At 46.3% G+C, this 23,122-nt stretch overlaps 1 protein-coding gene across 1 annotated transcript; it reads right to left on the bottom strand.

Annotated features, from left to right (window-relative positions):
- CYP27C1 (cytochrome P450 family 27 subfamily C member 1) lies at nucleotides 1-22,311 on the bottom strand. The gene is made up of 9 exons (XM_002685217.7): nucleotides 21,573-22,311; nucleotides 15,404-15,594; nucleotides 14,464-14,663; nucleotides 12,980-13,189; nucleotides 11,293-11,456; nucleotides 7,316-7,482; nucleotides 5,888-5,966; nucleotides 5,181-5,384; nucleotides 1-919 (listed from the first exon to the last, which is right to left on the bottom strand). Exons 1-9 carry the CDS (start codon nucleotides 21,852-21,854, stop codon nucleotides 803-805), a joined length of 1,614 nt encoding a protein of 537 aa, XP_002685263.3. The 5' UTR covers nucleotides 21,855-22,311; the 3' UTR covers nucleotides 1-802.
- Between the last annotated feature and the right edge of the window lie 811 nt (nucleotides 22,312-23,122).

Raw genomic sequence — 23,122 nt, 5'->3', positions numbered from 1 at the left:
AGAACCTGAGCCTCAGTAAGTCCAGACCCCAGGTGAGTGATTCTAATTAAAAGACCACTGGTTCAAATTCCAATCAGATTTAGGCTGTGTTCAAGTCCTGGCATGTGGGCTCAAATCCCCATATGAGTCACTTCCCAAAATTATGGTATTACAGAAGCATTCTTTTTTAAAATTTATTTTATTACAGTTGATTTACAATGTTAAGTTCTGCTGTACAGCAAGTGATTCAGTTATACATATATGTACATTCTTTTTCATTTTCCTTTACATTATGGCTTATCCCAGGATACTGAATACAGTTTCCTGTACTATACAGCTAATTCTACATTCCCAATCTTTCTCTCCCTCACCCACCCTCCTTGGCAACCACAGGTCTGTTCTACAGAAGCCTCTAATGTTTCCTCTTCAAGATAAGAAGTTGGAATTCTGTCCTAAGATGCAGTCCTGATGCAGTATTAGAGAAGGTATGTTCAAGCACTGAATCTGTAAGTATACCAACACTTCTTGGCCCAAATGCAGAGGAGAGTCCAAGGGCAAGACACCATATGAGGCCTGAGAATTCAGTGCCACTGGCTTCTCAACAGCTGTTACTCAAAAACAAACCAAAAAAAAGGCAACTCTGGAATGCAAAAGCAATCTTCTCACATTACTTTGCAAAAAGATTTCAAAGTTTCCCAGGACTGAGGAGGCCAGTCTATGACCAAGATCGCCTGAGAAGGGATTCTTTCCTCCCCTGCCGTCATCCATGGCCCACAGACACCTGCTGTGTGTTGGTCTGGTGGCTGGGTGAAAAACGCCAGGCTCACTTTCTGTTAACAAAACGCACGTGGATGGGCTCCCCTGGCATCAGAAGCCCATGGGTTTTTGCATGAACAGTTTTAGTCCAAGGAGATGTTTTGATCTCAAAATGCTGAAGCAGCTAAAACGAAAAAGAGAGAAGGGTTTTAAAATTGGGATAGCAGAAACTCTGCAGCACCTGCACTCTCATCATAGCTCCAGCTGCAGAAAACCAAGGGAACAAGAGATGTGAGAAACAGCCTCATGTCCTGATCGGGAGTCCGGCACATCCAGTGACTTACTGGGAGGTCCATGGAACAGATATGCAGGCAGAACTGAAACTGAGTAGGATTTTGTGGGGTTCCTGGGCACAAAAGCCTTCATGTCCCACATTTCTTGTTTGAAAGAAATAGGCTTCATTAGGCCTCCTTGACCTTCCCTGAGTTCCAAAGAGGGAATCACCCAGTTACTAATTAGTGAAGGGAGGGGATGCAGAAACAAGGGGACAGCAGTCAGAGTCCTGATTCTTCCTCAAGGGATACACATAACAGTGTTCTAGAGCTCTTCTGCAGAACTAAGGACCCCACCTAGGTGGAAGAGGGTAAAGTCACGCTGAACACAAGATTCCTGGAGCACCGCCCTGTCAAACTTACCATCAACCAACCAGAAGAAAGTCACGCACCCTGCAGCCACACCCCAAATTTTGCCTAGAAAAGTTTCTCCCCCCAAACCATTGACTAGATCAAGGGTTTTGAGCACAAGCCACCCATTCTTTCTGCTTGACTCTGTAATAAACCTTTTACTGCTCCAAAGTCTGATGTTCTGGTTGGTTTGGCCTCAGTGTGTTGGGCACATGAACTTTGCTTGGTAACAAAATGTTCAAATAACTTGTATTTTATTAGCCAGTTCAAAATTCTAACTCTATTGGTTCCACTGTAGGTCTAGAAAAAGAAGGAATGAAAGGAGAAAGGAAGGAGAAAAGAACAAAGTGAAATTCCAAGGTTTAGAATCTGCAGCCACCTCAGTGGTGGGACACACACAGCTGTCAGGAGGAGGCAGAGCATCCAGACTTCACCCATTACTGTCCTTAATTTAAATATTCTTCATTTGCACCTTTGATTCCATTTCTCACTTCTATGGTTCCAAAGCAGAAGTAGTCCTCTCTCTCAGGGTGAAACTGCAAAGTATCTAAATGACCAGCTTTAAAGAGCACCTAAGGACCCATCAGCCTCAAGCACTAATGTCCCCATCAATTGGCCATGGCCTGATTTTCAAAATCACCTCTAAGCTTAGAGGAAAAAAAGGCAACCTTCTCTACCGACCTCTGTCAGAACCGCACTGGTCCCTGGAGGGGAGGCAGGGCCTGGCTCACAAGCCCGTGCGGACCGTGCAAGGGGCAGACAGCCACTCTTCCCTCCCCCACTCCAACCACCTAACAGAGCATAGGCGCTGGAGAACCTGTATCACCACATGGGATGCGGGCACCCCAACCCGCTCCACCCCGACTCTCCAGCCTCGTCTCCCAGGCAAAGCAACAGTGTGCACTGATGGGTCCTTCAGGTGAGCTGGGCGGGGGTCAGGCAGGGAGCGGGGCTGCAGTGAAGACACAGACCGAACTACCCCTTGTCATCGTTAGAGAGCCAAGCGCAATGACCCGCGTTCAGGCAGATCTAGAATGCTCTGGCATCAAGAGGCCGTCACCTCAACATCGGATCTCTGACTCTTTGTTCTGACCTCACAGAACTGCTAGCACAGCCCCCTGTGGCAGTGGGAGGACGCACACGCACTTCTCACTCTAAGGCCAACATCCCACATGGATTTTCTGCCTTTCTGAATGGCAGTACATGCTCACTGAAAAAGTAAAACTATGCAGGAGGCATAAAAACAAAAAACAAGGCCCTCGTTCCACTTCAAGACTCTGCCTCCCAAGGAGCAGAGGTGTATCTTCCAAACATTCTCTGTGCAATATGAATGTCTTATTCCTGATTTCAAGAAAACATGTTATTATTGCAGCATTAAAACCAATCCATGCCTTCCCATAGGCCACAGGCACAGTCTCTGTTCTGTTGGGATAGACACTATTTATTTGCTGAAGGAAAGCCTTTCCATTGTTGTTGTGCTAAGAGATTTTCTTCATGAATCGGTGTTGAATTTTATCAGTTATTTTGGGAGATGGTCATAAAATTTTGTCTGTTAATTTCTCCCATTGTGATAAATTCTATCCTGAGGTGGGCCATCCTTGCATTCCTGAACATACTTGGTTTGGTGACAGGGCATTTCTGTAAAAAAAGAAAAATAGCTGTTTGCAGTCTTTTCTTGATTTAAAAATAATCCTCCACGGCATTTGCAGCTATGCCTTTTTTCTCATTTCTAGTGCTGTTTATCTGTGCCTTTCCTTTTTCTTTTTCTCTCTTGGAAATAACAAATAATGATTTTCCCTCTCTACACTTGCAGTAGAAATGAGAACTCTTGAAGCAAGAACTTCATCAGGTACACGAGTATGTTAACAGAAGCAAATAAAACCCTGGTCCCCACCACCAAACACGCCGTTTCTGATCCTCTCCCAGTCCACCCATCTGGGCCCTCAGCTGCCTCTTGTCCTTGGCGTCCTCTGTAACTGTCCAGGCCATCAGAGCCAGGAGGCAGTGAGCTCCCTGCCAGCTGTCTGAATGGCTCTCAGCAAGCAATGAACTCTGCCTGTCAGAGATGTGCCCGTGGAGCCCACAGCATCACTCAGGGAGCCAGGGCCTTCCCAGTCCCTGGGAGCAGACACCGAGAACAGGCATGCAAACCCCAAAGGCTGCCACCCAGACTCTGTGCACAGACCACTTTCACCCCTCACACACCCAAGAGGCAGGTATCTGGCCCACTTTGTGGATGAGGAACAGGCTCAGAGAGTTGCGGAGCGGCCTGCCCAGGGTGTCGGAACCACAGACTGGCAGAAGTGGGACTGGAGTCCGTTTGCCTGAAGCCACCATCCCCTCCGCACGGACCTGTCTCCACTTTGTCCACGACTGAGCCTGGATAGTGTCTGTGGGGCTCATGGCGGGAAGAGACACAACTCGGCCCTGCTGAGCTGCAGCCACTGGCATGCCCATAGAGACGGGATGACCGCACGACGGTCCAGCCACCCCTTCCACACCAGCCTCCCCTGGCAGTGGCCCCTCACCTCCCCCAAGCCTGCCTCCCCATGCCAACCACCCAGAATCCCCACCAGGCTGGCCAGGCTTCCCCATCCCTTATGCTCTCTGATGCCATCATCTGCAAAGGTCCCAGTCCCTGCATGTTCTGCCCTGGGCTCCAACAGCCTGCAGGAAGCACCTCAGTGACACATGGGGAAGTGTAGGTGGGAGGCAGGACGCCTGCCCAGTGCCCCACACCTGCCACGCCACAACGGTGGCAAGTGGCTCCAACTCCACTGAAAGCTGAGACTCAGCTTTCTTATCAGTAAAAGGGGGAGATGGGTCCCCAGGCCATCCCCTCACGCTTCCAAAGCCTGGGGTCAACGACAGTAGCTCCGGAACCTTGGGCCAAGGTTTTCCGTGGCAGGCTTCCCAAATCTGTGGGAAAGGATAATGGGTAGAGTTTTCTCTACTACAGGTTTTCTCTTATAAAATTTCCTTCAGTCATTGTTTACTTCCGGCCGCAGCCTGAACTCGGATTCTGTACAAGCACAAAAGTAAACACTTGCACACTTAGAGATTCACGTGTAAGGTTTTCTCTCACCAACACCAAGCCTGCCTGAGGTTTTGAAACCCAAACAAGCTGGAGAACCACCTCCCTGTGTAAAAGGCTGATTCACATAAAACGAGGTGATGAAGGGGCCTCGGGGGGCAAGCGTGACATCCTCCCCAGTGACAGTGACAAGACTGACAGGCTCGGAAGGGAGGAGCCTGGGAGGCCGGGACTTGAACAGCATCCACAGGGGTGGGTGGAGCTGCCCCCACGCCCAGCACGTGCATTTTCTTAGACCGAGTGCAGCCCACGGACACTGCCCTCAGAATCACCTGGAATCCACCCCAGACCCACTAAGTGACTCTCTCTGTGGCCGGGAGCTCCTGGTGACAGGGTGACCCATGGTGTTTGAGGGCCACTCCTGAACACCTCCCACGCACCCATCTGCAGAGCTCCCCTGGGAGCTTCCCATCCCCGCCCACATACACCCCTCCCAGTTCTGCCCACACGACTCCAAGGAGGAAAGAAGCAGAGACAAGGCAGGTGGCCATGTGACCAGAGATGGCTCCTGCAGGGGAGCAGGAGGCATTTTAACACATAAACAGGATTTAACAGGAAGCTCGTAAAGTTTTCAAAATTCTTTTTCCCTTTTTTCCATCTGGGTCTTGATCCAGCTGAGCCCAGTCACCTAGACCAAGCCCACGGGCCACTGAGCCCCTAAGGCTTACCTGGATCACGAGCAGGTGGATCTCCAGCTCTGCAATCCTCCGCCCGATGCAGCTTCGAGCCCCGTAGCCAAAGGGGATGGACCCGAAATTGTCAACCCTGCGCAGGTTTCCTTGCCGCAGCCAGCGCTCAGGCCGGAACTCCTTGGCCCGAGGGAAGTTCTCATCCTCATAGGATGTGGCATAGTGGCAGAGGGCCAGCTGGGTCTGTGCAAACCATAAGAAAAGGAATAAAGAATGGAATCCAGGGAAAGCAGAGCAGAGGCCATAGCCCTGGCTGGGCGGACCCTCCAGAGGTGCTCTGGGCTGGGACAAGCCATGTAAGGGCCCAAGAGGCTGTGCAGACCCAGGATGGTAGGTCCCCCTTCAGCATACCCCACCCTGAATGAACCTCAATGCCGCAGAGAAGGCAATTCAAGTCCTTCAGAAACTCCCCCTGAGGGACCTTCTGCTTTCACGGAGCCTCCAGGGGAGGGAGGGTGGAATGGTCATATGAGCTACAGAATTATCTGACTTTGTTTTTGCCAGAGCAATATCACACAGTAAACCTCTCCTTGCTCCTAAAGCCCCATCTTCATCCTAAAAACACATGCAGAAGAAAAGGAAATCTACAGAAATTCACACAGGAACAAGGACATCCTAAACGTGGAAGCAAATTCCCAATCCAGCCTCCCCAGCTCAGCCAGCCCCACTGTGCCCACCAGACTCACGCCTCTGGGAATCAGATACCCGCCAACAATCAGGTCCTCTTGGGTGACCCGGCCGTTCCCCGGCAGCACTGGAAACAGCCTGGAGAGAGCCAACGGAGGCCAGAAAGGAGCGGAGACTTTCAGAATAGTTTATCAAACATATACAAGTCTGGATACAATGCCATTTTCATTTTCTAAAAATTAAATGGGAAAATCTTGCAAGAACCTTTGTGGTCCTCAGAAGGGCTCAAAAAAGCCTCACACAACATTGTAAAGCAATTATCCTCCAGTTAAAAATAAAAATTTTTTAAAAGGTCTCACAGTCAAGAAAGATTACAAAACACAAAGAAAAGCTTTCAGTGTGTTATTATGCTCCCAAGAGGAATAATTCTGAATTTCTGAAATACATGCATGCATGGGAACTCTTTATCAAGGAATAGTTCTTAGGACTCAGGGTTCCAGGAAATAAATTCTGAGAACTATACTTTAATTTTCAGACTCTCTGAGAGGTGACCTACGAAAACTCTGAATATAATTTTAATTGACAAATACCAGTTAACACACAACTGGCTTTTTTTTTTTTTTAAGATTAAATCGCATGCTGAAGATTGAGGATGCAATACGACTTGAAACATCATTATCAAGTCAGGTTTACGAGAATTATTTTAGTGAGTATTTTGTGAATAACCCTTGTTCCTTGTCATGGCATTCCCTCCATAGAGGAAGTCAGGATCCTGACCCTCACAGGAGGAAGAACCTTCACTGGTTACCTAATCCCACCTCCTCCCACCCAAGGCTGCCCAACATCACTTATATCCCTCACGCTCTGGCCTTCCTCGTGTCGGTAAAGCCCCGTCAGGGAGCAGAGGAGCCTCACTACTTGGCGTCTCCAGCCCAACTCAGAGGTTTACACAAGACCACAGGATCTTGGAAACACATGTGGTAACTGGCCAAACACCCCAGTACATTCTCCTGACGATCACTCTGGTTCTGCTTTATCCTTCAAGGAGCACACTGGGAAACGGCTGGTGAAGCGAATGTCCAGAGTGAGTGCAAAGTTTGAGCGTGGCTCTTAATATCTTCAAGGGCACTTCCCTTGTAGTCCAGTGATAACGTTTCCCACACCCAACGCAGGGCACACGTTCGGTTCCTGGCGGAGGAACTCCACCCCACATCCTATGTGGTATGGCCACAAAAAAAGAGTGATGAAGATCTTAATGAAGAAATGAATATTTCCAACTCTAAAACAGAACACATTTCTCCTGCTCTGAAGAGAGCAGAGAGGAAATAAAATGGTCATGAGTTCCTCCTTCCTAAACATTTCAGCCACCAAGGGTCACTGGAGTATTGGTTTAGGACCCAGTTTTTAAGTCAAAGCCACAATCATCATGATGAAGAATCAGATGTAATGGACATGGTTTTTGACATAAATTTTGGTGAGCCTTTTACCTCAAGGTTTCCTTAAGCAGAGCTCGGACCAGTGGGACTTTGGGGACGTCTGCGGCCGTGGGAACGTGCCTTTCGCCCAGATTCCTCACGATCTCCCGGTACAGGGCCTGCTGCACTTCTGGGTGCCTTGCGAGGAGATACACTGCCCAGGACAATGTGAACGATGTCTAAGAAAGAAACCGGCAGACAGGGGCACGTGTCTTGAATGAAGCCAAGGATTTCCGCAGCAGGAAGCACTGGGCATGAGGTCACAAGAGAATAAGTGCAGGTGAAACTCTGTCAGGGCGTTGCATGTGTTACCCAAACAGGAGACGATTCCCCTAACTCCTCCAGGTATCTTGGGAAAGTAGTGTCAGCTATGGGATCCAAGTGTTTTTTTCAATAATGAGCTACAGGAAACATTATTTTAGAACTTTTTAAAAATCACTGAAGAGCGGGAATTCCGCAGCAGCCCACTTAGGTCTCAGTGCTTTTCCTGCCGAGGGCCTGGGTTCAATCCCTGGCCAGGGAACTAAGATCCTGCAAGCGACATGACGTGGCCAAAAATAAAAAGTAATCTTAGAAAATCATTGAAGAGCAACTCTCCTCCTCTTCCCTGGAGTCTGTGGGCCCATAGGAATGCTGGTCAAGCCTGGAGGTTGTGCCTAGAACTTTCTGCAACTTTCTTTACAAGGGTCACTTGGGTTTTGCTAAGAAGGGCTTGAGGCTGCCCATCAAGCTGAGAACAGCATGCCGCAGGCCTGTGGCTGGGCCAGGCCTGCTCTGGTTGCCCTAATCAGATGAGGAGATGTGGGAGTCAGGGAGTAAGGGTGGAGAGGGGGCAGCCATGGGTCTATTAATGGTCCATTCATTGTTCCCGTGTGCTTATCAAGCAAACTACCATATGAGGACTGGACGGCATTTGCACGAAGCAGTATCACTGTTTCTACCACTTCTTAGATTGAAGACGGAATTTCTGGTTATTGAGAATAATTCTATTCTATATCCTAGGTTCCAAGATTTTCACTAAAATCAATACTATTATCTATGTGACTATATTTCACTTGCTTGTAAACAAGGACATTCCACAGTAAAGAGCCCTTCCTTTCAACTAAAAAGACTAACTTAAGTAAGTCATTGACATTATTTCCCTCCGATAGATATTACGGACTTTTAGAGGATATAGTACGTAAGTGTTTATAGGACAGCTCTACTGTAATACATAATATAATATGCAAGTTCCTCCTGTAAATGGTAAGGAAATAAATTAGATGCTTCCGATCAAGAGAACAGAAAATTTCTATTAAAATCACAGTTTCATGGGAAAATCACATGTGGTATAGGCATACAATGGAATGCTGCTGCTGCTGCTAAGTCACTTCAGTCGTGTCTGACTCTGCATAGACACCCATAGACAGCAGCCCACCAGGGTCTCCCATCCCTGGGATTCTCCAGGCAAGAACACTGGAGTGGGTTGCCATTTCCTTCTCCAATTCATGAAAGTGAAAAGTGAAAGTGAAGTCGCTCAGTCATGTCCGACTCGTAGCGACCCCACGGACTGCAGCCCACCAGGCTCCTCCGTCCATGGGATTTTCCAGGCAAGGGTACTGGAGTGGGGTGCCATTGCCTTCTCCATACAATGGAATACTATTCAGTAATTGTTGTTGTTCAGTCACTCAGTCGTATCCGACTCTTTGCAAGCCCATGGACTGCAGCATGCTAGTGTCCCTGTCCCTCACCATCTCCTGGAGCTTTCGCAAACTCAGGGCCATTGAATCAGTGATGCCAACTATTCAATAATAAAAAATAAATAAATAAATATCTTTATAAGCAACAACATGCATGAATCTCAAAAATCATTTCACTGCGTGAAGGAAGCCAGACACAAAATACACACCATATGATTCCATTTATATAAATTTCTAGAAAAATGCAAACTTATGTACAGTGGCTGCTATTGCCAGGGGCGGGGGTATGGGAGGGATGGACTGAAATGAGGGTGAAGAACTTGCAGAGATGATAAAAATGTCCAGGATGTTGATTGTGGTGTTAGTTTAAAAAATGATAGCATTTGTATTTATACTGTATCTGTCAACAATCTGTACTGAATTGTACCACTTAAATGGACATAGTTGGTTGTGCACAAATTATGCTACAACAAAGTTGGCTTTTTAAAATAACTTTTTTTTTTTTTTTAATGAGCATAACGTTGCAAGCTTTTGTCTCCTGAAGGTTCCTTCAGGTAGGATGGGTCCTTTCTGCACCCCCACCTCCATCACGTGGTGATACTCTTAGTTACCACGAGGGGGCAAGAGTACCACACATCTGAATCAGCTTAGGGCTGGGCTGTGCATTCCAACACTGGTTCCCCACTCAAAGCCACACGAAGTCACATTCACACCGTTAATTAGAATTTTCATTGCTGGAACTGAGTGCATTGATTAGTTTGCATTTCATATACATACATTTTGTTTTATTGTTGAAGATGATCTATAAGAGTAATGAATTTATGTGAAGTTTTTCTGCTTTTACTTAAGTGACATCATGTCACTAAAAATGTCAACCATAGGTTTTCTTCTCCCTCTAAAAGGGAGATTCATGCTTTCTTCAAGTCCAGGAAGCACTAGTGTGAAGGAAAAACCTTGAGGTAATCTTTGCTGTTTCATCTTTCCACCCGTTAATCGAGGACAATAACACCTACTTCAGAAGATCCTGTGAGAACAAAAGGATACTTACAGACACGCACAGTCACATTTACTACTTAATCTTAATTATTTCACGCAACTGACTTCCTCCACATTACTGAAAGCCTGGCCCTCCTTTTTCCTATTTCACCACTATCTTTCTCAGCATCCCTGTAGCACCCCCGCCCCAGTCAGGGAGCCCGCGGTAACCATCCAGTGTGCGGGTCCCACACTTCCCCCACGCCCCGCAACCGCTCAGAGGTGCGCCTGCGCGTGGACCATCCGGTGTGCAGGTCCCACACTTCCCCCATGCCCGGCAACCGCTCAGAGGTGCGCCTGTGCGTGGACCATCCGGTGTGCAGGTCCCACACTTCCCCCATGCCCAGCAACCGCTCAGAGGTGCGCCTGCACGTGGACGGCGGCGGGGGCAAAGCTGGTTTTACTAACGTGAACACAGGATACTCGCTTTTCTGCACCTTCATTTTTCACTTAGCAATAGGGTACAGAATTTCCTCCAAATCAGTGGTCAGTGCTTTGTTTCATTCTGATATTGAGCTCTCCTTGGTCATAGTATATTATCCATCTGCTACACTGATTGAATCTATTCATTAAGATTTTATTTTAAACTGATACATACACATATTAAAGCAAAGTGCTTATTAAACATTTCTTTCCTTACGCTTCCTTTAGCAGGTTTTGAAGTTATGCTGGCCTTATCAAATGAACTGGGGAGTTTTCCATAACCCAGAATATTTTAGGTGATAAATAAGAGGGCTTTTCATGTCTGTGCTCTCTGCATTTCTGATATTATGAAACAATGGAGAAACGTTTGCAAATCAGGATTTTAAACTTTAAAGCGTGTTATTTAGCACAGGAACTCTAGTTAATGCTCGATGGTGACCTAAATGGGAAGGCACCCAAGGAAGAGGGGATACACCTCTACATGCGGCTGATTCACTTTGATGTACAGCAGAGACTAACACAACATTGGAAAGCAGCTATACTTCAGTAAAAAAGTCATAAAATATTTTTTTAAATTGTTACTTTGTGTGCATGATTGTGGAACTTGGTTATGTTCTTTACAGAATTCACTGTGCACCTTAGTTTTACATTTTACATATATTTTTAAAAAGAGAAAAAGTGGAGTTTTCTTCTGGAGATGTGCAGCAGCGAAGCAGACGCTCAGCTAGTACAAACACGCACAGTCCTTTTGAAGTATCCGCCATCCGTCGGATTTCTGTCGGATTTCTTAGAAAGGTCCTAGACTCTAACCATTGTGTGTCTGTTGAGAAAGAAGGACGCGTGAGAGCTCACCGTGTCTACACCGGCCAGCAGCATCTCCGTCATGTTGGCGTAGATTTCCTCCAGTGTCAGTTCCTGGCTGAGGAAGAGGTAGGTGAGCAGCCCTCCTCGCACTCTCTCCCCTCTTTCCATCTGGCACCGTATGTCCCTCAGCTTGTTGTCAACGTGAATTTGGCCTGTTTGAAAACAGTGTTTCTTTTGGAAGAAGTTTGGTTAAGAATCACCTCTTCAAGTGATACAAATGAACTTATTTACAAAACAGACTCACGGAACTTCCAGTGGGGGAGGGCGACTAGGACAAGATGGGAGGCTAGGGGATGGACAAGTACACAGTGCTATATTTGACGTGGACAGCCAACAAGGACTTCTTGTATAGCACATGGAACGCAGCTCGATGCCATGCGGCAGCCTGGAAGGGAGCGGGGCTTGGGCAGAATGGATTTATGCTATGTGCGTGGCTGAGTGCCTTTGCTGTCCACCTGAATACTCCAGTACAAAAAAAAAAAAAGAATCTCCCCTTCAGTCTCAATTCCCTCTTCATCCCTCCAATAACTTCTCTCAATTTTTGACAGGTTCAGAGGCTAGACAGCCCCCATTGGTTTACTGCCAACCTTGGAACTTCATCCATATGCTGTTTGTATAAATGAATAATGGTTGGGAACTGCCTTCTATTTGCAAGGTGGGATGCTACTGGGTTCATGAATTGTTGAATAAACCCAACGAGGTACTTACATATACTCCGAAGAAAGAAAAATAAATATCTCTTCTTTTTGTAAAATAATCTATAAAGTATTTGCAAATGTTCGTTTTTCTACTGTAATAGCCAAAAAAGCTGTGAAGTAACAAGAATATAGATCCTTTTTTCCCACTGTGTTTCCAGAAGGGAGAATGAATGAGGGAAAGGGCCAAATTACTGCAGAAAGATGCTAGAATATTATATATATCAGAACTCATATACGCAAATGAGGGAATTCCCTAGTAGTCCAATGGTTAGGACTCCAAGCTTTCACTGTAGGGGATTAAGTTCGATCCCTGGTCAGGGAACTAAGATCCCTACAAGCAGCACAGTTTGGCCACAAAAAAAAAAAGAGAAATCAAATGAATGCTGACCTCTAAGACACTTCTTTCTTTCTTTTTTTTTTTTTTAAGACACTTCTTTCAATGTTAATATTGTTCTAAAAACATAGTTCTAGACATCTTGGAAATCTCTCACTTTGAAAATTCTTTTATACTAAAATTTTTACCCATATTGGAAAACCAATCTTACTTTGTTCATCTCAACTTGGGTTGGAGCAAAATGGTTTCTCCCAGCTTGTTTTCACCCAGTAAGCAACAAATGAATTTGTCCAAAAAAGCCTCCATTGAGAATGTTTCAATGATTGAAGCAATGACAGAATGATTGGACTAAAGACATCATCTCCCATAGAGAACACTTACTTGCACCTATCCCTGCAAGCATGTTGGTTAAAATTAAAAGAGTTTAAAAATGAGAAATCAATCACATTACTTGTGGTCACACCCCACGTGCTTTTTGCTCCTTCAGAAAACCAGGCTAAGAGTTCTCGAGTCCAAACAGCACATAACTTCACCAGGGCATCCCCTGCAGTGATCCCACTGTCTGTGTGAGTGTGAGACACACAAGCAGCGGGGAAGTCAGGCCCACCCGGCTCCACAGCAGGTGCCCCCACTCTTCTCTTACTGAATTCGAAGAGTCCATCCCAGGACCTGCAGAATTCCTGCCAGGGTTTGGGGATGAGCAGGCGGAGCCACCTAGGGATGGCGCCGGCATACATGGAGGTCTTGAACGTGCAGAACATGAGCGCCAGGGCCTCGATGTAGTCCGCGGTCAACTGCGGGATGCTGTTCCCCAGGCAGCCCAGGCGACTCTCATAAAGAATGGTGGCCACTCCTGCACAGGGGAGAGGTTACAGCTTTTCTCCTTCCGGATTAGCCACAGAATCAACATGAGATACCTGCCCATAAAAGTAGCTACCCCCGAGGTTTTCCTCTATCAGATTCTGATCCTCAGGACGTTGTGCGTTCGGTGATGACTGACCCTCGGCCTCACCATGCCCTCAGGTCAACAGTCTGTTCAAGACCCACGACGCAAAATTCCCAACCTTTCAGCCAATTGCTCGAGTTTGGGGAGTTAAAAGGTGGCTCTTCCTGGCCACACATCAGGGAGCCCCAGACCCGAGAGCTAAGGGGGGAGAGGAAAGGGCTGCCAAAGAATCAGGGGAGAGCAGGATTTCTCAGTGTATTTACAACTCACTTCTCTTGATTTTATGACTGTTTTTAGAGAACATTAATGCCAGAACTTTAAAAAGTTAACTTAAAAACTAAATTTGAAGCAAGCTAAACTAATTTTTTTTTTAATGGGAAACCTGGACTTCCTTGGTTGTCCAGCGGGTAAGACTCTGCACTCTCACTGCAAGGGACATGGGTTCAATCCTTAGCCTGTGAATAAATAGTTAAAGTGGGGAATCTAATAGAATTCTCAAAAAACTCAGGTTCAGAAAAAATGTTTGGTATGCTACCTTTTTTTTTAAGTAAAAACAAGGCTCACGTGTATTTCTTCGTGCATGTGTAAAATATTCCCTGAAGAAACTGGTGACCTAGCTAGGTCAGGAGAGAAGGAAACTTTTCCATGAGTACCTTTTGGGTTTGGTTTTTGAACCACGGGAATGTACTACCCATCTAACAAGGGTTTTAAAAGCTAGAATGACTGCAGTACACACCCTCTCAATTCCTGCTGCGTCTTTTAAGCTTGGCAGTGCCGGGTCTTAGTTGCAGCATGTGGGATCTAATACGCCACCCGGGGATCAAACAGGGGCTCCCTGCATTAGGAGTGCAGAGTCTTACCGGCTGGGCCACCAGGGAAGTCCCTCTGTTGCTTTTTAAATTGTGCTAAAACAAAATGTGTAGTAATTAGGAGCCAGGTTCTTGAGTTAGAGAGGCCTGAATTTGAAACAAAGTTTCTGCCATTAAAAATGGACAGTAGTTTTTCAGTTTCCCCATTTGTAAAACAGTGGTGGTCACTCTGGTTCCGTTAGCACTGTGAGGATTACACATACACACATATGGGGCTTAGCACAGTTTGGGACGCAGGAAATGCTCAATGATAACAAACATTTTGGCAAACGTTCATTCTTTCATCTTTCCCACCATCTGACTTCACTTCACCTTCCATTGAGTATTTGAAGAAAAGGTCATTGATGTTGGTCACTGTATCTCCATCTTCTGCCTGGCTCTTGAGGAAGTAGATTCTTTTAATTAAATCAGCAATAACTTGGTTGATTTCTCCTGCAAAAATGGCCACATCTTTCGGTTTCAGAATTCTTTGTCTCAACACACTTCTCATCTTGAGCCACTGTTCACCCTCCCTAGAATAAAGTGAATTTCAAATAATCTTACTTATATCAATATTCTGGGAAGGAATTCAGAATATCTCTGCAAAAATTTCCTAGCAATAGTCAACAAGATCTGCCAATCCAAATGGAATGGCAATAGGATAGACACAGCAAAGAGAGGGGAGTGATGGTGTCACTCCCCAGCTCATGTATAAGGACAAACAGGCAAGAACAGAATCTCTGAACTGATGGGAACTGGGCCAGGGGATCGGGGGATGCACTGTGCTCTCCTCCCTGCTTGAGGCTGTGTTGATTAACTCTCGGAAGACACAAAGGTGTATAAAAACAAAATAATAACCAAAGCGGTTATGAGACAGGAATCTCACAAAGCAATCAATGCTGACATTCCGAGACCATCCTGGAGGTCTCCTACAAGAGCTCACCACCCTCACCCCGGTCCACAGGTGGGCTCTGTGAGCTTCAGCCACCTTGGTGGTCATCACGTGGACACCTAAAGCCACGAAGTGTCGCCTGAGAAACAGTTTCTCTCCATCACTTGGTCAGTGGGACCTCCCACCTGTCCCCGCCATCAAGTTTCTTCCCAGAGGATTTCAGGAGATTTCAGGAGACCACACAAGAGGCTCTTTTGAGACAGTCCCCCTGGGAGTTCTGTGCTTTATTAATAGCTGGTTTTAGGAGCCCAGTAATTCAGGGAGGGAGTCTCCCTGGGCTGCCTGCTCCTGCTGAGGCTCAGCCTGGCTCCACATACTCACGCAGAGATAAGGCCAGTGGATCTGCCCCGCAAGTCTCGATACTCCTGCCAGGACCCCATGTTGGCTCTCTGGGGCGAAGCCCCCTCCGCGCGGAGCACCTGAGCCACCAGGTCTCGGTCTGCAACAGATACTACAAACTGAGGACCAAAGTGAGACTTGAAGATTTTTCCATATTCCCGTGTGTGCTTCTGCTGCAATACCAAGGAGAAATCACAAAAGTAAAAAAATACACAGATATGACACACCTTCAATACAGACACTCCTAGGTGTCAGGGGGGCAGAACACTGGGGCAGAGGGAAGCTCTACATCGTACAGAACTGATCAGAGTGGCTGCTTTACTTGCGGTTATCAAGGGGGAAAGGAGTGGGGAGGGAACAACTGGAGATTGGGGTTGATGTACACACACTATTAAATACAAAATAGATACCTAATAAGGACCTGTTGTATAGCACAGGGAACTCTACTCAGTTCTCTGTAATGACCTGCAAGGGAAAAGAATCTGAAAAAGAGTGGATAACAATATATGTCTAACTAAGTCACTTTGCTGTCCACTTGGAAGTAACACAGCATTGTAACTCAACTCTGCTGCTGCTGCTGCTAAGTCGCCTCAGTCACGTCCAACTCTGTGCGACCCCATAGACGGCAGCCCACCAGGCTTCCCTGTCCCTGGGATTCTCCAGGCAAGAACACTGGAGTGGGTCTATACTCCAGTAAAAATTAATTAAAAAAAAAGAAGGCCACGTTAAATATTCCTGAGATAAACATATTTTCACATCATTAATCATATCCACAGAAGTTTTCTTAATTCTTTAAAGATGTGTATTTAAAAATAACTTAAGTGTGTGAAGCAACAAGAGGAATGGGGTGTAGATGAACTAACTGCAGGGTCTAAATGTCCTCTGAGTCAAATGTCCTCTGAGTCAAATGTCCTCTGAGTCAAACGTCCTCTGCCGGCTCCTTTCCCTTAGGCCCTCAGCAGCCCACCCAGCCTGCCCCCTCGAAGAAAGCTGCCTGTGGGCAATGTGTAATGAACCTGTGAAAATATCTACAGCAAGAAAATGAAAGAAAAGGCACCCAGATTAGAAAGGGGAAAATAAAGCTATCACTATTCACAGATGCCATGATCTCACATATAGAAAATTCTAAGATACCTGCTAAAAAAAAAAAAAATCAGAACTAATAAATATGTTCAGTAAGCTTACAGAATATAAGATCAATATACAAAAAGAAAATTGTATTTCCATACACTAGCAATGAACAACCCAAAAATAAAATTAAGAAAACAATTCCATTTGTAATAACATCATAAAGAATAAAACATTTGGGAACACAGTTAATAAAAGAATTGCAAAACTTACACTCTGAAAACTACAAAAATCATTGAAAGAAATTAAAGAAAACATACACAAATGGAAAGATAATCCATGTTAAAGGAAAGAAAAACAATATTATTAAGATGGTAATACCTCCCAAACTGATTCATAAATTCAGCATAATGCCCATCAGAAGTCCAGCCACTCAGAACAGCAAACACAATCTTTTTTAAAAAAGCAAAGTTGAAGGCCTAACATTTCCCTGTTTCAAAGGTTACTGTGAAAGTAATGAAGACAGTGTGATACTGCCCTAAGGATGGACATCTAAATCATTGGAATAATTGACAGCTCAGAAATAAACCCATACATCTATGGTCAACTGATTTTCAACAAGGGTGTGAAGACAATTAAATGGGGAAGAATAGACTCTTTAAGATACGATGCTGGGAAAATTGGATAGCGACAAACAAAAATTAAGGTGTACGCTAGTCTCACACCACATTCAAAAACTACCTGAAAATGGACCAAAGACCAAAACATCAGCGCCAAACCCACAAGACTCTAAGAGGAAAACACAGGGATAAACATTCATGGCCCAAGATTTGGCAAAAGTGTCTTAAGATATGATACCAAATGCATGAGCAACAAAAGAAAAAACACATGTTTGGACATCTCACAATTTGTACATGTGCTTCAATTTTTAAATGTGTTTCACTATCAAGAAAGTGAAAGACAATCCCTAGAATGGGGAAAATATTTGCAAAGTACATATGGATAGAGATTTATGTCAGAATGTATAGGAAACTATTACAACCCAACAGAGAAGAAAACAAATAACTCAATTAAGAAACTGGGCAATTATTTGAATGGACACTTCTCTAAAGAAGGTTTCAAAATGTCTAATAATCACATGGAAGAAGCTCAACATCATTAGTCACTGCTGCTGCTGCTAAGTCGCTTCAATCGTGTCCGACTCTGTGCGACCCCATAGACGGCAGCCCACCAGGCTCCCCCATCCCTGGGATTCTCCAGGCAAGAACACTGGAGTGGGTTGCCATTTCCTTCTCCAATGCATGAAGGTGAAAAGTGAAAGTGAAGTCGCTCAGTCGTGTCCGACTCTTAGCGACCCCATGGACTGCAGCCCACCAGGCTCCTCCATCCATGGGATTTTCCAGGTAAGAGTACTGGAGTGGGGTGCCATTGCATTAGTCGCTAGGGACATGTAAATCAAAACCACAATGAGATATCACCTTGCATGCACTTGTATGCTTATAATCAAAGGACAGGTAATAATAAGTATTAGCAAGAATGTGGAGAAATCAACACCTTCTTGTACTGCTGCTAAGTCACTTCAGTCGTGTCCGACTCTGTGCGACCCCATAGACAGCAGCCTACCAGGCTCCTCTGTCCATGGGATTTTCCAGGCAAGAGTACTGGAGTGGGGTGCCATTGCAGCTACTTTAGAACAGTCTATGCTGCTGCTGCTGCTAAGTCGCTTCAGTCGTGTCCGACTCTGTGCGACCCCATAGACGGCAGCCCACCAGGCTCCCCCATCCCTGGGATTCTCCAGGCAAGAACACTGGAGTGGGTTGCCATTTCCTTCTCCAATGCATGAAAATGAAAAGTGAAAGGGAAGTCACTCAGTTGTGTCCGACTCTTAGTGACTCCATGGACTGCAGCCTACCAGGCTCCTCCATTCATGGGATTTTCCAGGCAAGAGTACTGGAGTGGGGTGCCATTGCCTTCTCCAAGAACAGTCTATACAGAGTTACTATTTGACACAGCAATTGCACTCCAAGAAATAGACCCCAAAGAAATGAAAACATGTGTCTGCACAAAAACTTACACTGAATATTCCTAGCAGCATTACTTATAACAGTCAAAAGGTGGGAACAATCCAAATGTCCATTAGCTGATGAATGAATAAGCAAAACGTGGAATATTATTTATCCATAAACAGGAATGAGGTACTGATACATGTTACAACATGGGTGAGCCTTGAAAACATGATGCTCAGTGAAGGAAGCTAAACACAAAAGACCACATATTGTATGATTCCACTTATATGAAATGTCCAGAATAGGCTAATCTATAAAGATAGAAAGTAAATCATCAGTAGTTGCTTAAGGTTGGGGGACATGGAGGGTTGGTGAGTAATAGCTAAAGGATATATATTGTATTCTTTAAGATTTCTTTTTAAGGTTATGAAAATGTTCTATATTTGTTTGTGGTGATGGCTGTATACTTCAAGTGAGAGAACTGTATGACATGTGAATTATATCTCAACAAAGTTGTTACCAAAAAAGGAAATCACAATAGATGTAAATGAGTTAATCTGTCCAGTTAATAACTAAGGAAGGAAGGAGAGAAGGAGAAAGGATGAAAGATAAGTGCTCTCAAGCATGGCTCAGCATGACAAAGGCAGGGCTGAGCGTGGCGGAATTGACTGCATTTCTCTTTGGCATCTGCCAACGTTTCTTATCACCCCAATTCTCAACCACGGAAATGGCAGGCCAGAGAGTCTGTCATCTCTCCACTCTTCTGCTCTCAAGTGGAAGCTGTTTGCTTCTTTACGGGCCTGGTTGAAGTCCCGCTGCCTGGAGATGAAGACACTCAGACTCAACTGGGATGTATCAGGTGCCAAAGGACCACTCGGCCTAACCAACAGGTGACCCCAGAAGGGCGTTTCTCCAGGTGTCTGATAGCATGGCTGTTACAGGAAGGACTGGGAGAGAGGCCATTCATCAGGGAAATCCAGCTACTGAATGGGCACAAGCAGACAAGGGAGCAACTGACCAAGGGGCAGAAAGAACCAAATGAAGGAACCAAGTTTATGGCCCTTTTAGTGGAGGGCCATGGAATGATACAGTCAGCCAGACTCAGTTTGTTTAGCCAGCTGGAGCACAAACTCTGGAGTTGGCATCTCGGGTCACAGATGGGTGACCTTGGGAAGTGAGGTTCCACTGTGCCTCAGTTTCCTCATCTGCAAAATGGAGAAATAATAGAAATTACCTCCCAGGGAGGACTTAGAACTGTGCCTGGGCAACCATGAAAAGAGTTCTAGAAGTGTCCATTCTTCTTATGTATTGGTTATTACTACAGCTTACAAAGCCCTCACAATAACCCATGAGATGGATGACGAATGTTAGACGTCTGCACAGAGGAGGAAACCACAGTCCAGAGAGAATAACTGATTGGCGAAGACTCCACGGGTGTTTGCAGATCACTGGTATGTAACTCAGGACCCTTCCACTCTGTCACACCAGGCACCCTGATCACTGTCTGCTCTGCCACTAACTAGCTGTGTGACCATGGCCAAGTCACTCACCCAAGGCTTTGGGTGTTTGCCACATGTAAAGTGAAAGACCTGGATCCTATAGCTGGCATTCTGATTACAAGTCGAGTGAAAGAAAACTGGAGTTGAGATAACAGAATAATTCTCTTCCTCCTTAGAACGGCAGTAGCGGTGATCTGGAGAGCACCGCAAAAAGGTTATAAGAGAACCTTATCCAGTCTAGAGCAACCTGTATTAAACATGACAACAAATAATAAATAATGTTTTTACCATATTTGAAAACTATCATCCTGATATCTTATGTTCAGATTCCACATGGAAAAGAGAGGAAATCATTTTTGACCCCTAGAAACATGTCTGGGAAGAAATTGTGTAGGGCTCATGTGGCAGATGGCAAGATGGGGGCCAACTGGAATTTTAGTCAAATTAAAACTGCTCCTCTTGTCCACAGTCTTTTTCTATCAATGAAATTTCTGCTCCTCCAAAGGTAGCCCTGGCCTCTGCACCATCTGGTAGGTTAATGGTTGAGGGAATGGATGAATGACCAAAACCCAGCTGGATGGTTACAAAATCTTCCTCTGAGAAGTTTCTGAAGGGTAAGCTTTGAACAAAAGGAAGGGAGTAGTAGGGGCGGAGGGTGTTCTCGGAAGAGGTCCCAGAAATGACAGCCGGTGCTGGAGTGGCAGCCCTGAGAAAACGACGGGGCAGAGTGGGCAGCAGCTGCCCGGCAAGTGAGAGAGACCGGATCTGCCGGCCTTAAAGGTGAGGGTCACCTTGCAATTAAGTTTGAGGTGGGCATGGGAAGGGCAAAACTCTGGGTCAACGTGAGCCACCGTGGAATGAGCGGGCTCCCCTACACTCCGACAGGGTTGTTGGACCGGTTGGGTTCTTCCTAAGGCCCTGCCCAGCCCTGGCTTGACGCCGAGATTCAGGAACCTTCGTCTGTCTTCTTATCACTTGGAGGTTACATAACCCGGAGCCTCCGAACCCCCGCTCTTTGGGGGATTTTGTTTTTCAATTATAAAACACCAGCAAAGAGGACTAAAAGCATATCCAACAAGTCCTCGGCCGCGAAAAGACCCACGGGCTCCTCGCCCACCGCGTGGAGAGACGGTCCTCTGGGCCTCCCCGGGGGCCGTCGGGGAAGGCCCGGCGGCTGCCCGCTCCCCCTCTCCTCCGCAGGCCCGCGCGCGGGAGCCCGCCGGAGCGCACGGCGCGCGGGGCCCAGGGCTCCCGGGCGCTCCCGGCCCTCGACCTGCCCTCTGGCGCCCCTCCTCGGGTCACTCAGAGCCCCCTCCCCGGCGCGCCCCCAGGGAACCCTTCCCGGCGTTTCCTCTTCGGACGTCCCTCCTCAATGCCCCCTCCCGAGGTCCCCTCTCCGGCGCGCTTCCAGGGATCCTCTCCCGGGACCCTTCCCCGGCGCTCCCTCCCCGGCATCCTCTCCCGGGGTTTCTTTCCGGAGCTCCCCGGGCTTCCCTCGCTGGCGTCTTTCCCGGGTCTCCTTCCCGGCGCTCCGTCCCCAGCGCCCTCCCGCCGGAGAGAGCCCCCGCGCGCCGCTACCTGGATCTCGTGGATGCGGCTGAAGCCGTCCTTCCCAAAGAACTCCACCAGGTTGGCGAGGGTCCGGGGCCCCGGCATGGCGGCGAGGCTTCGGGGCCCCTCTGCCCGGCCCCCGGCCTGCGACGCCCCTGGCCGCCCCGCTCCTTTGTCCTCGGCCCGCGCCCTCGCCGAGAGCCCAGAGCTGGCCAGCCGGGGCTGCCCAGCGTCCCAGCCGCCCAGAAGCCCGGTACGCCCGGCCGCCGGGCTCGGACGGGCTTTCAGGATCCGCGCCAGCAGAGCCATTGCGATCCCGTGCGTTGGTCGGTTTGAGCAGTTTTTTTGTTTCGAGGGCTGCTCTTTGAGGTTACTCTCTGCTCGGTTTTAACTTGTTCGAGCAGCGCTCCTTCGAAGTACTACGGCCCCGGCATCAGTTTACACAGACTTTTATTGAACGCTCCCTCCCCTAAGGCTGGGGAAAAGGGGATGGTCTGTGATTAGACTGCAACAGAAATGAAGCGATTATTGTTTTTTCTTCACATCGATTAATTAAGCGTTCCTTGAGACCGCAAAGTTTTAAGGTCAATCCCACTTCCAAGCATGGCCAAAAAAAGAAGTCGACTGAGATTTTTTACATTATTTCCTTCCTTAAAAATTACTATTGACGAAAGAAAGCTAATTTGCTCCTTTTGTATTTTAAAACCTGTTCTTTGTGATTTCAAGTTATGCAATTATAATTCGATCCCGAAATGAGAACAAAAATGTTGGATGACTTTGCGATCCCTCACAGTATTGTAAAATGACCACATTATTACTTTAGCACAAGTTTTCATAATGAAAAATATGCTGCCTCTATTGAAGGTTTTATAGGTCTCCTTAATTTTATCCCAGCACACAGTACAGACTGGAAGTGCTAGTGAGGACCTGTGGTGAGGGCTGAGTGACTTCTTGAACATTTGGTGTTTTTTGTCTCCAGCAAGGATTGGTCCTGTTGCACAATGCCTAGAGAAATGAACACACCTCTAGGCGAAAATGAGAAGGAAGAGGACTTTGCTAACATAGGTTCAGATGGCAATGCCAAGCTGCACAGGAAAGTGGGCTGTAAAGGAGGTGCTTGGCACAGGAGGGGCAAGAAATGTGTCATCTGGTTTCAGGAAGGCAGCCCAGATTCTGAACTAGTTATTCAACAACTCACTCTGAAAACTGAGAACATTATTCAAAGATTTCATGCAGTTTGTTTTTCTACATCTAAATGTGTTTTTTTTAAAGCCTACAAAATATTGTTACTTTTTGATTAGTAGTTTATACCTTTACAACTCTGTTAAATGTGCATTTCTTTTAAATAATCGTAAGTAGGTAAGTGAAGCAAAGAAGACCATAGTTTCTAACAAGTACTTAGTTATTCCATTTTTAGGAAGTACTTAGCAACTCTTATTTATAAGGTACTATTGCTGTAAGGGACTCAAAGTGTAAGATATTAATCCTGCCTTCAAGGAGCTCATAACCCACAAGAAGAATAAAACAGTACACAAATACACACCAGATTAGCATAAGTGCCATGAAACTGATACAGA

Source organism: Bos taurus, chromosome 2, assembly GCF_002263795.3.
Source record: "Bos taurus isolate L1 Dominette 01449 registration number 42190680 breed Hereford chromosome 2, ARS-UCD2.0, whole genome shotgun sequence".
NCBI lineage: Eukaryota > Metazoa > Chordata > Mammalia > Artiodactyla > Bovidae > Bos > Bos taurus.
Note: the sequence above shows the minus strand (reverse complement) of the source record. Positions and strands in the feature narration are given on the sequence as shown.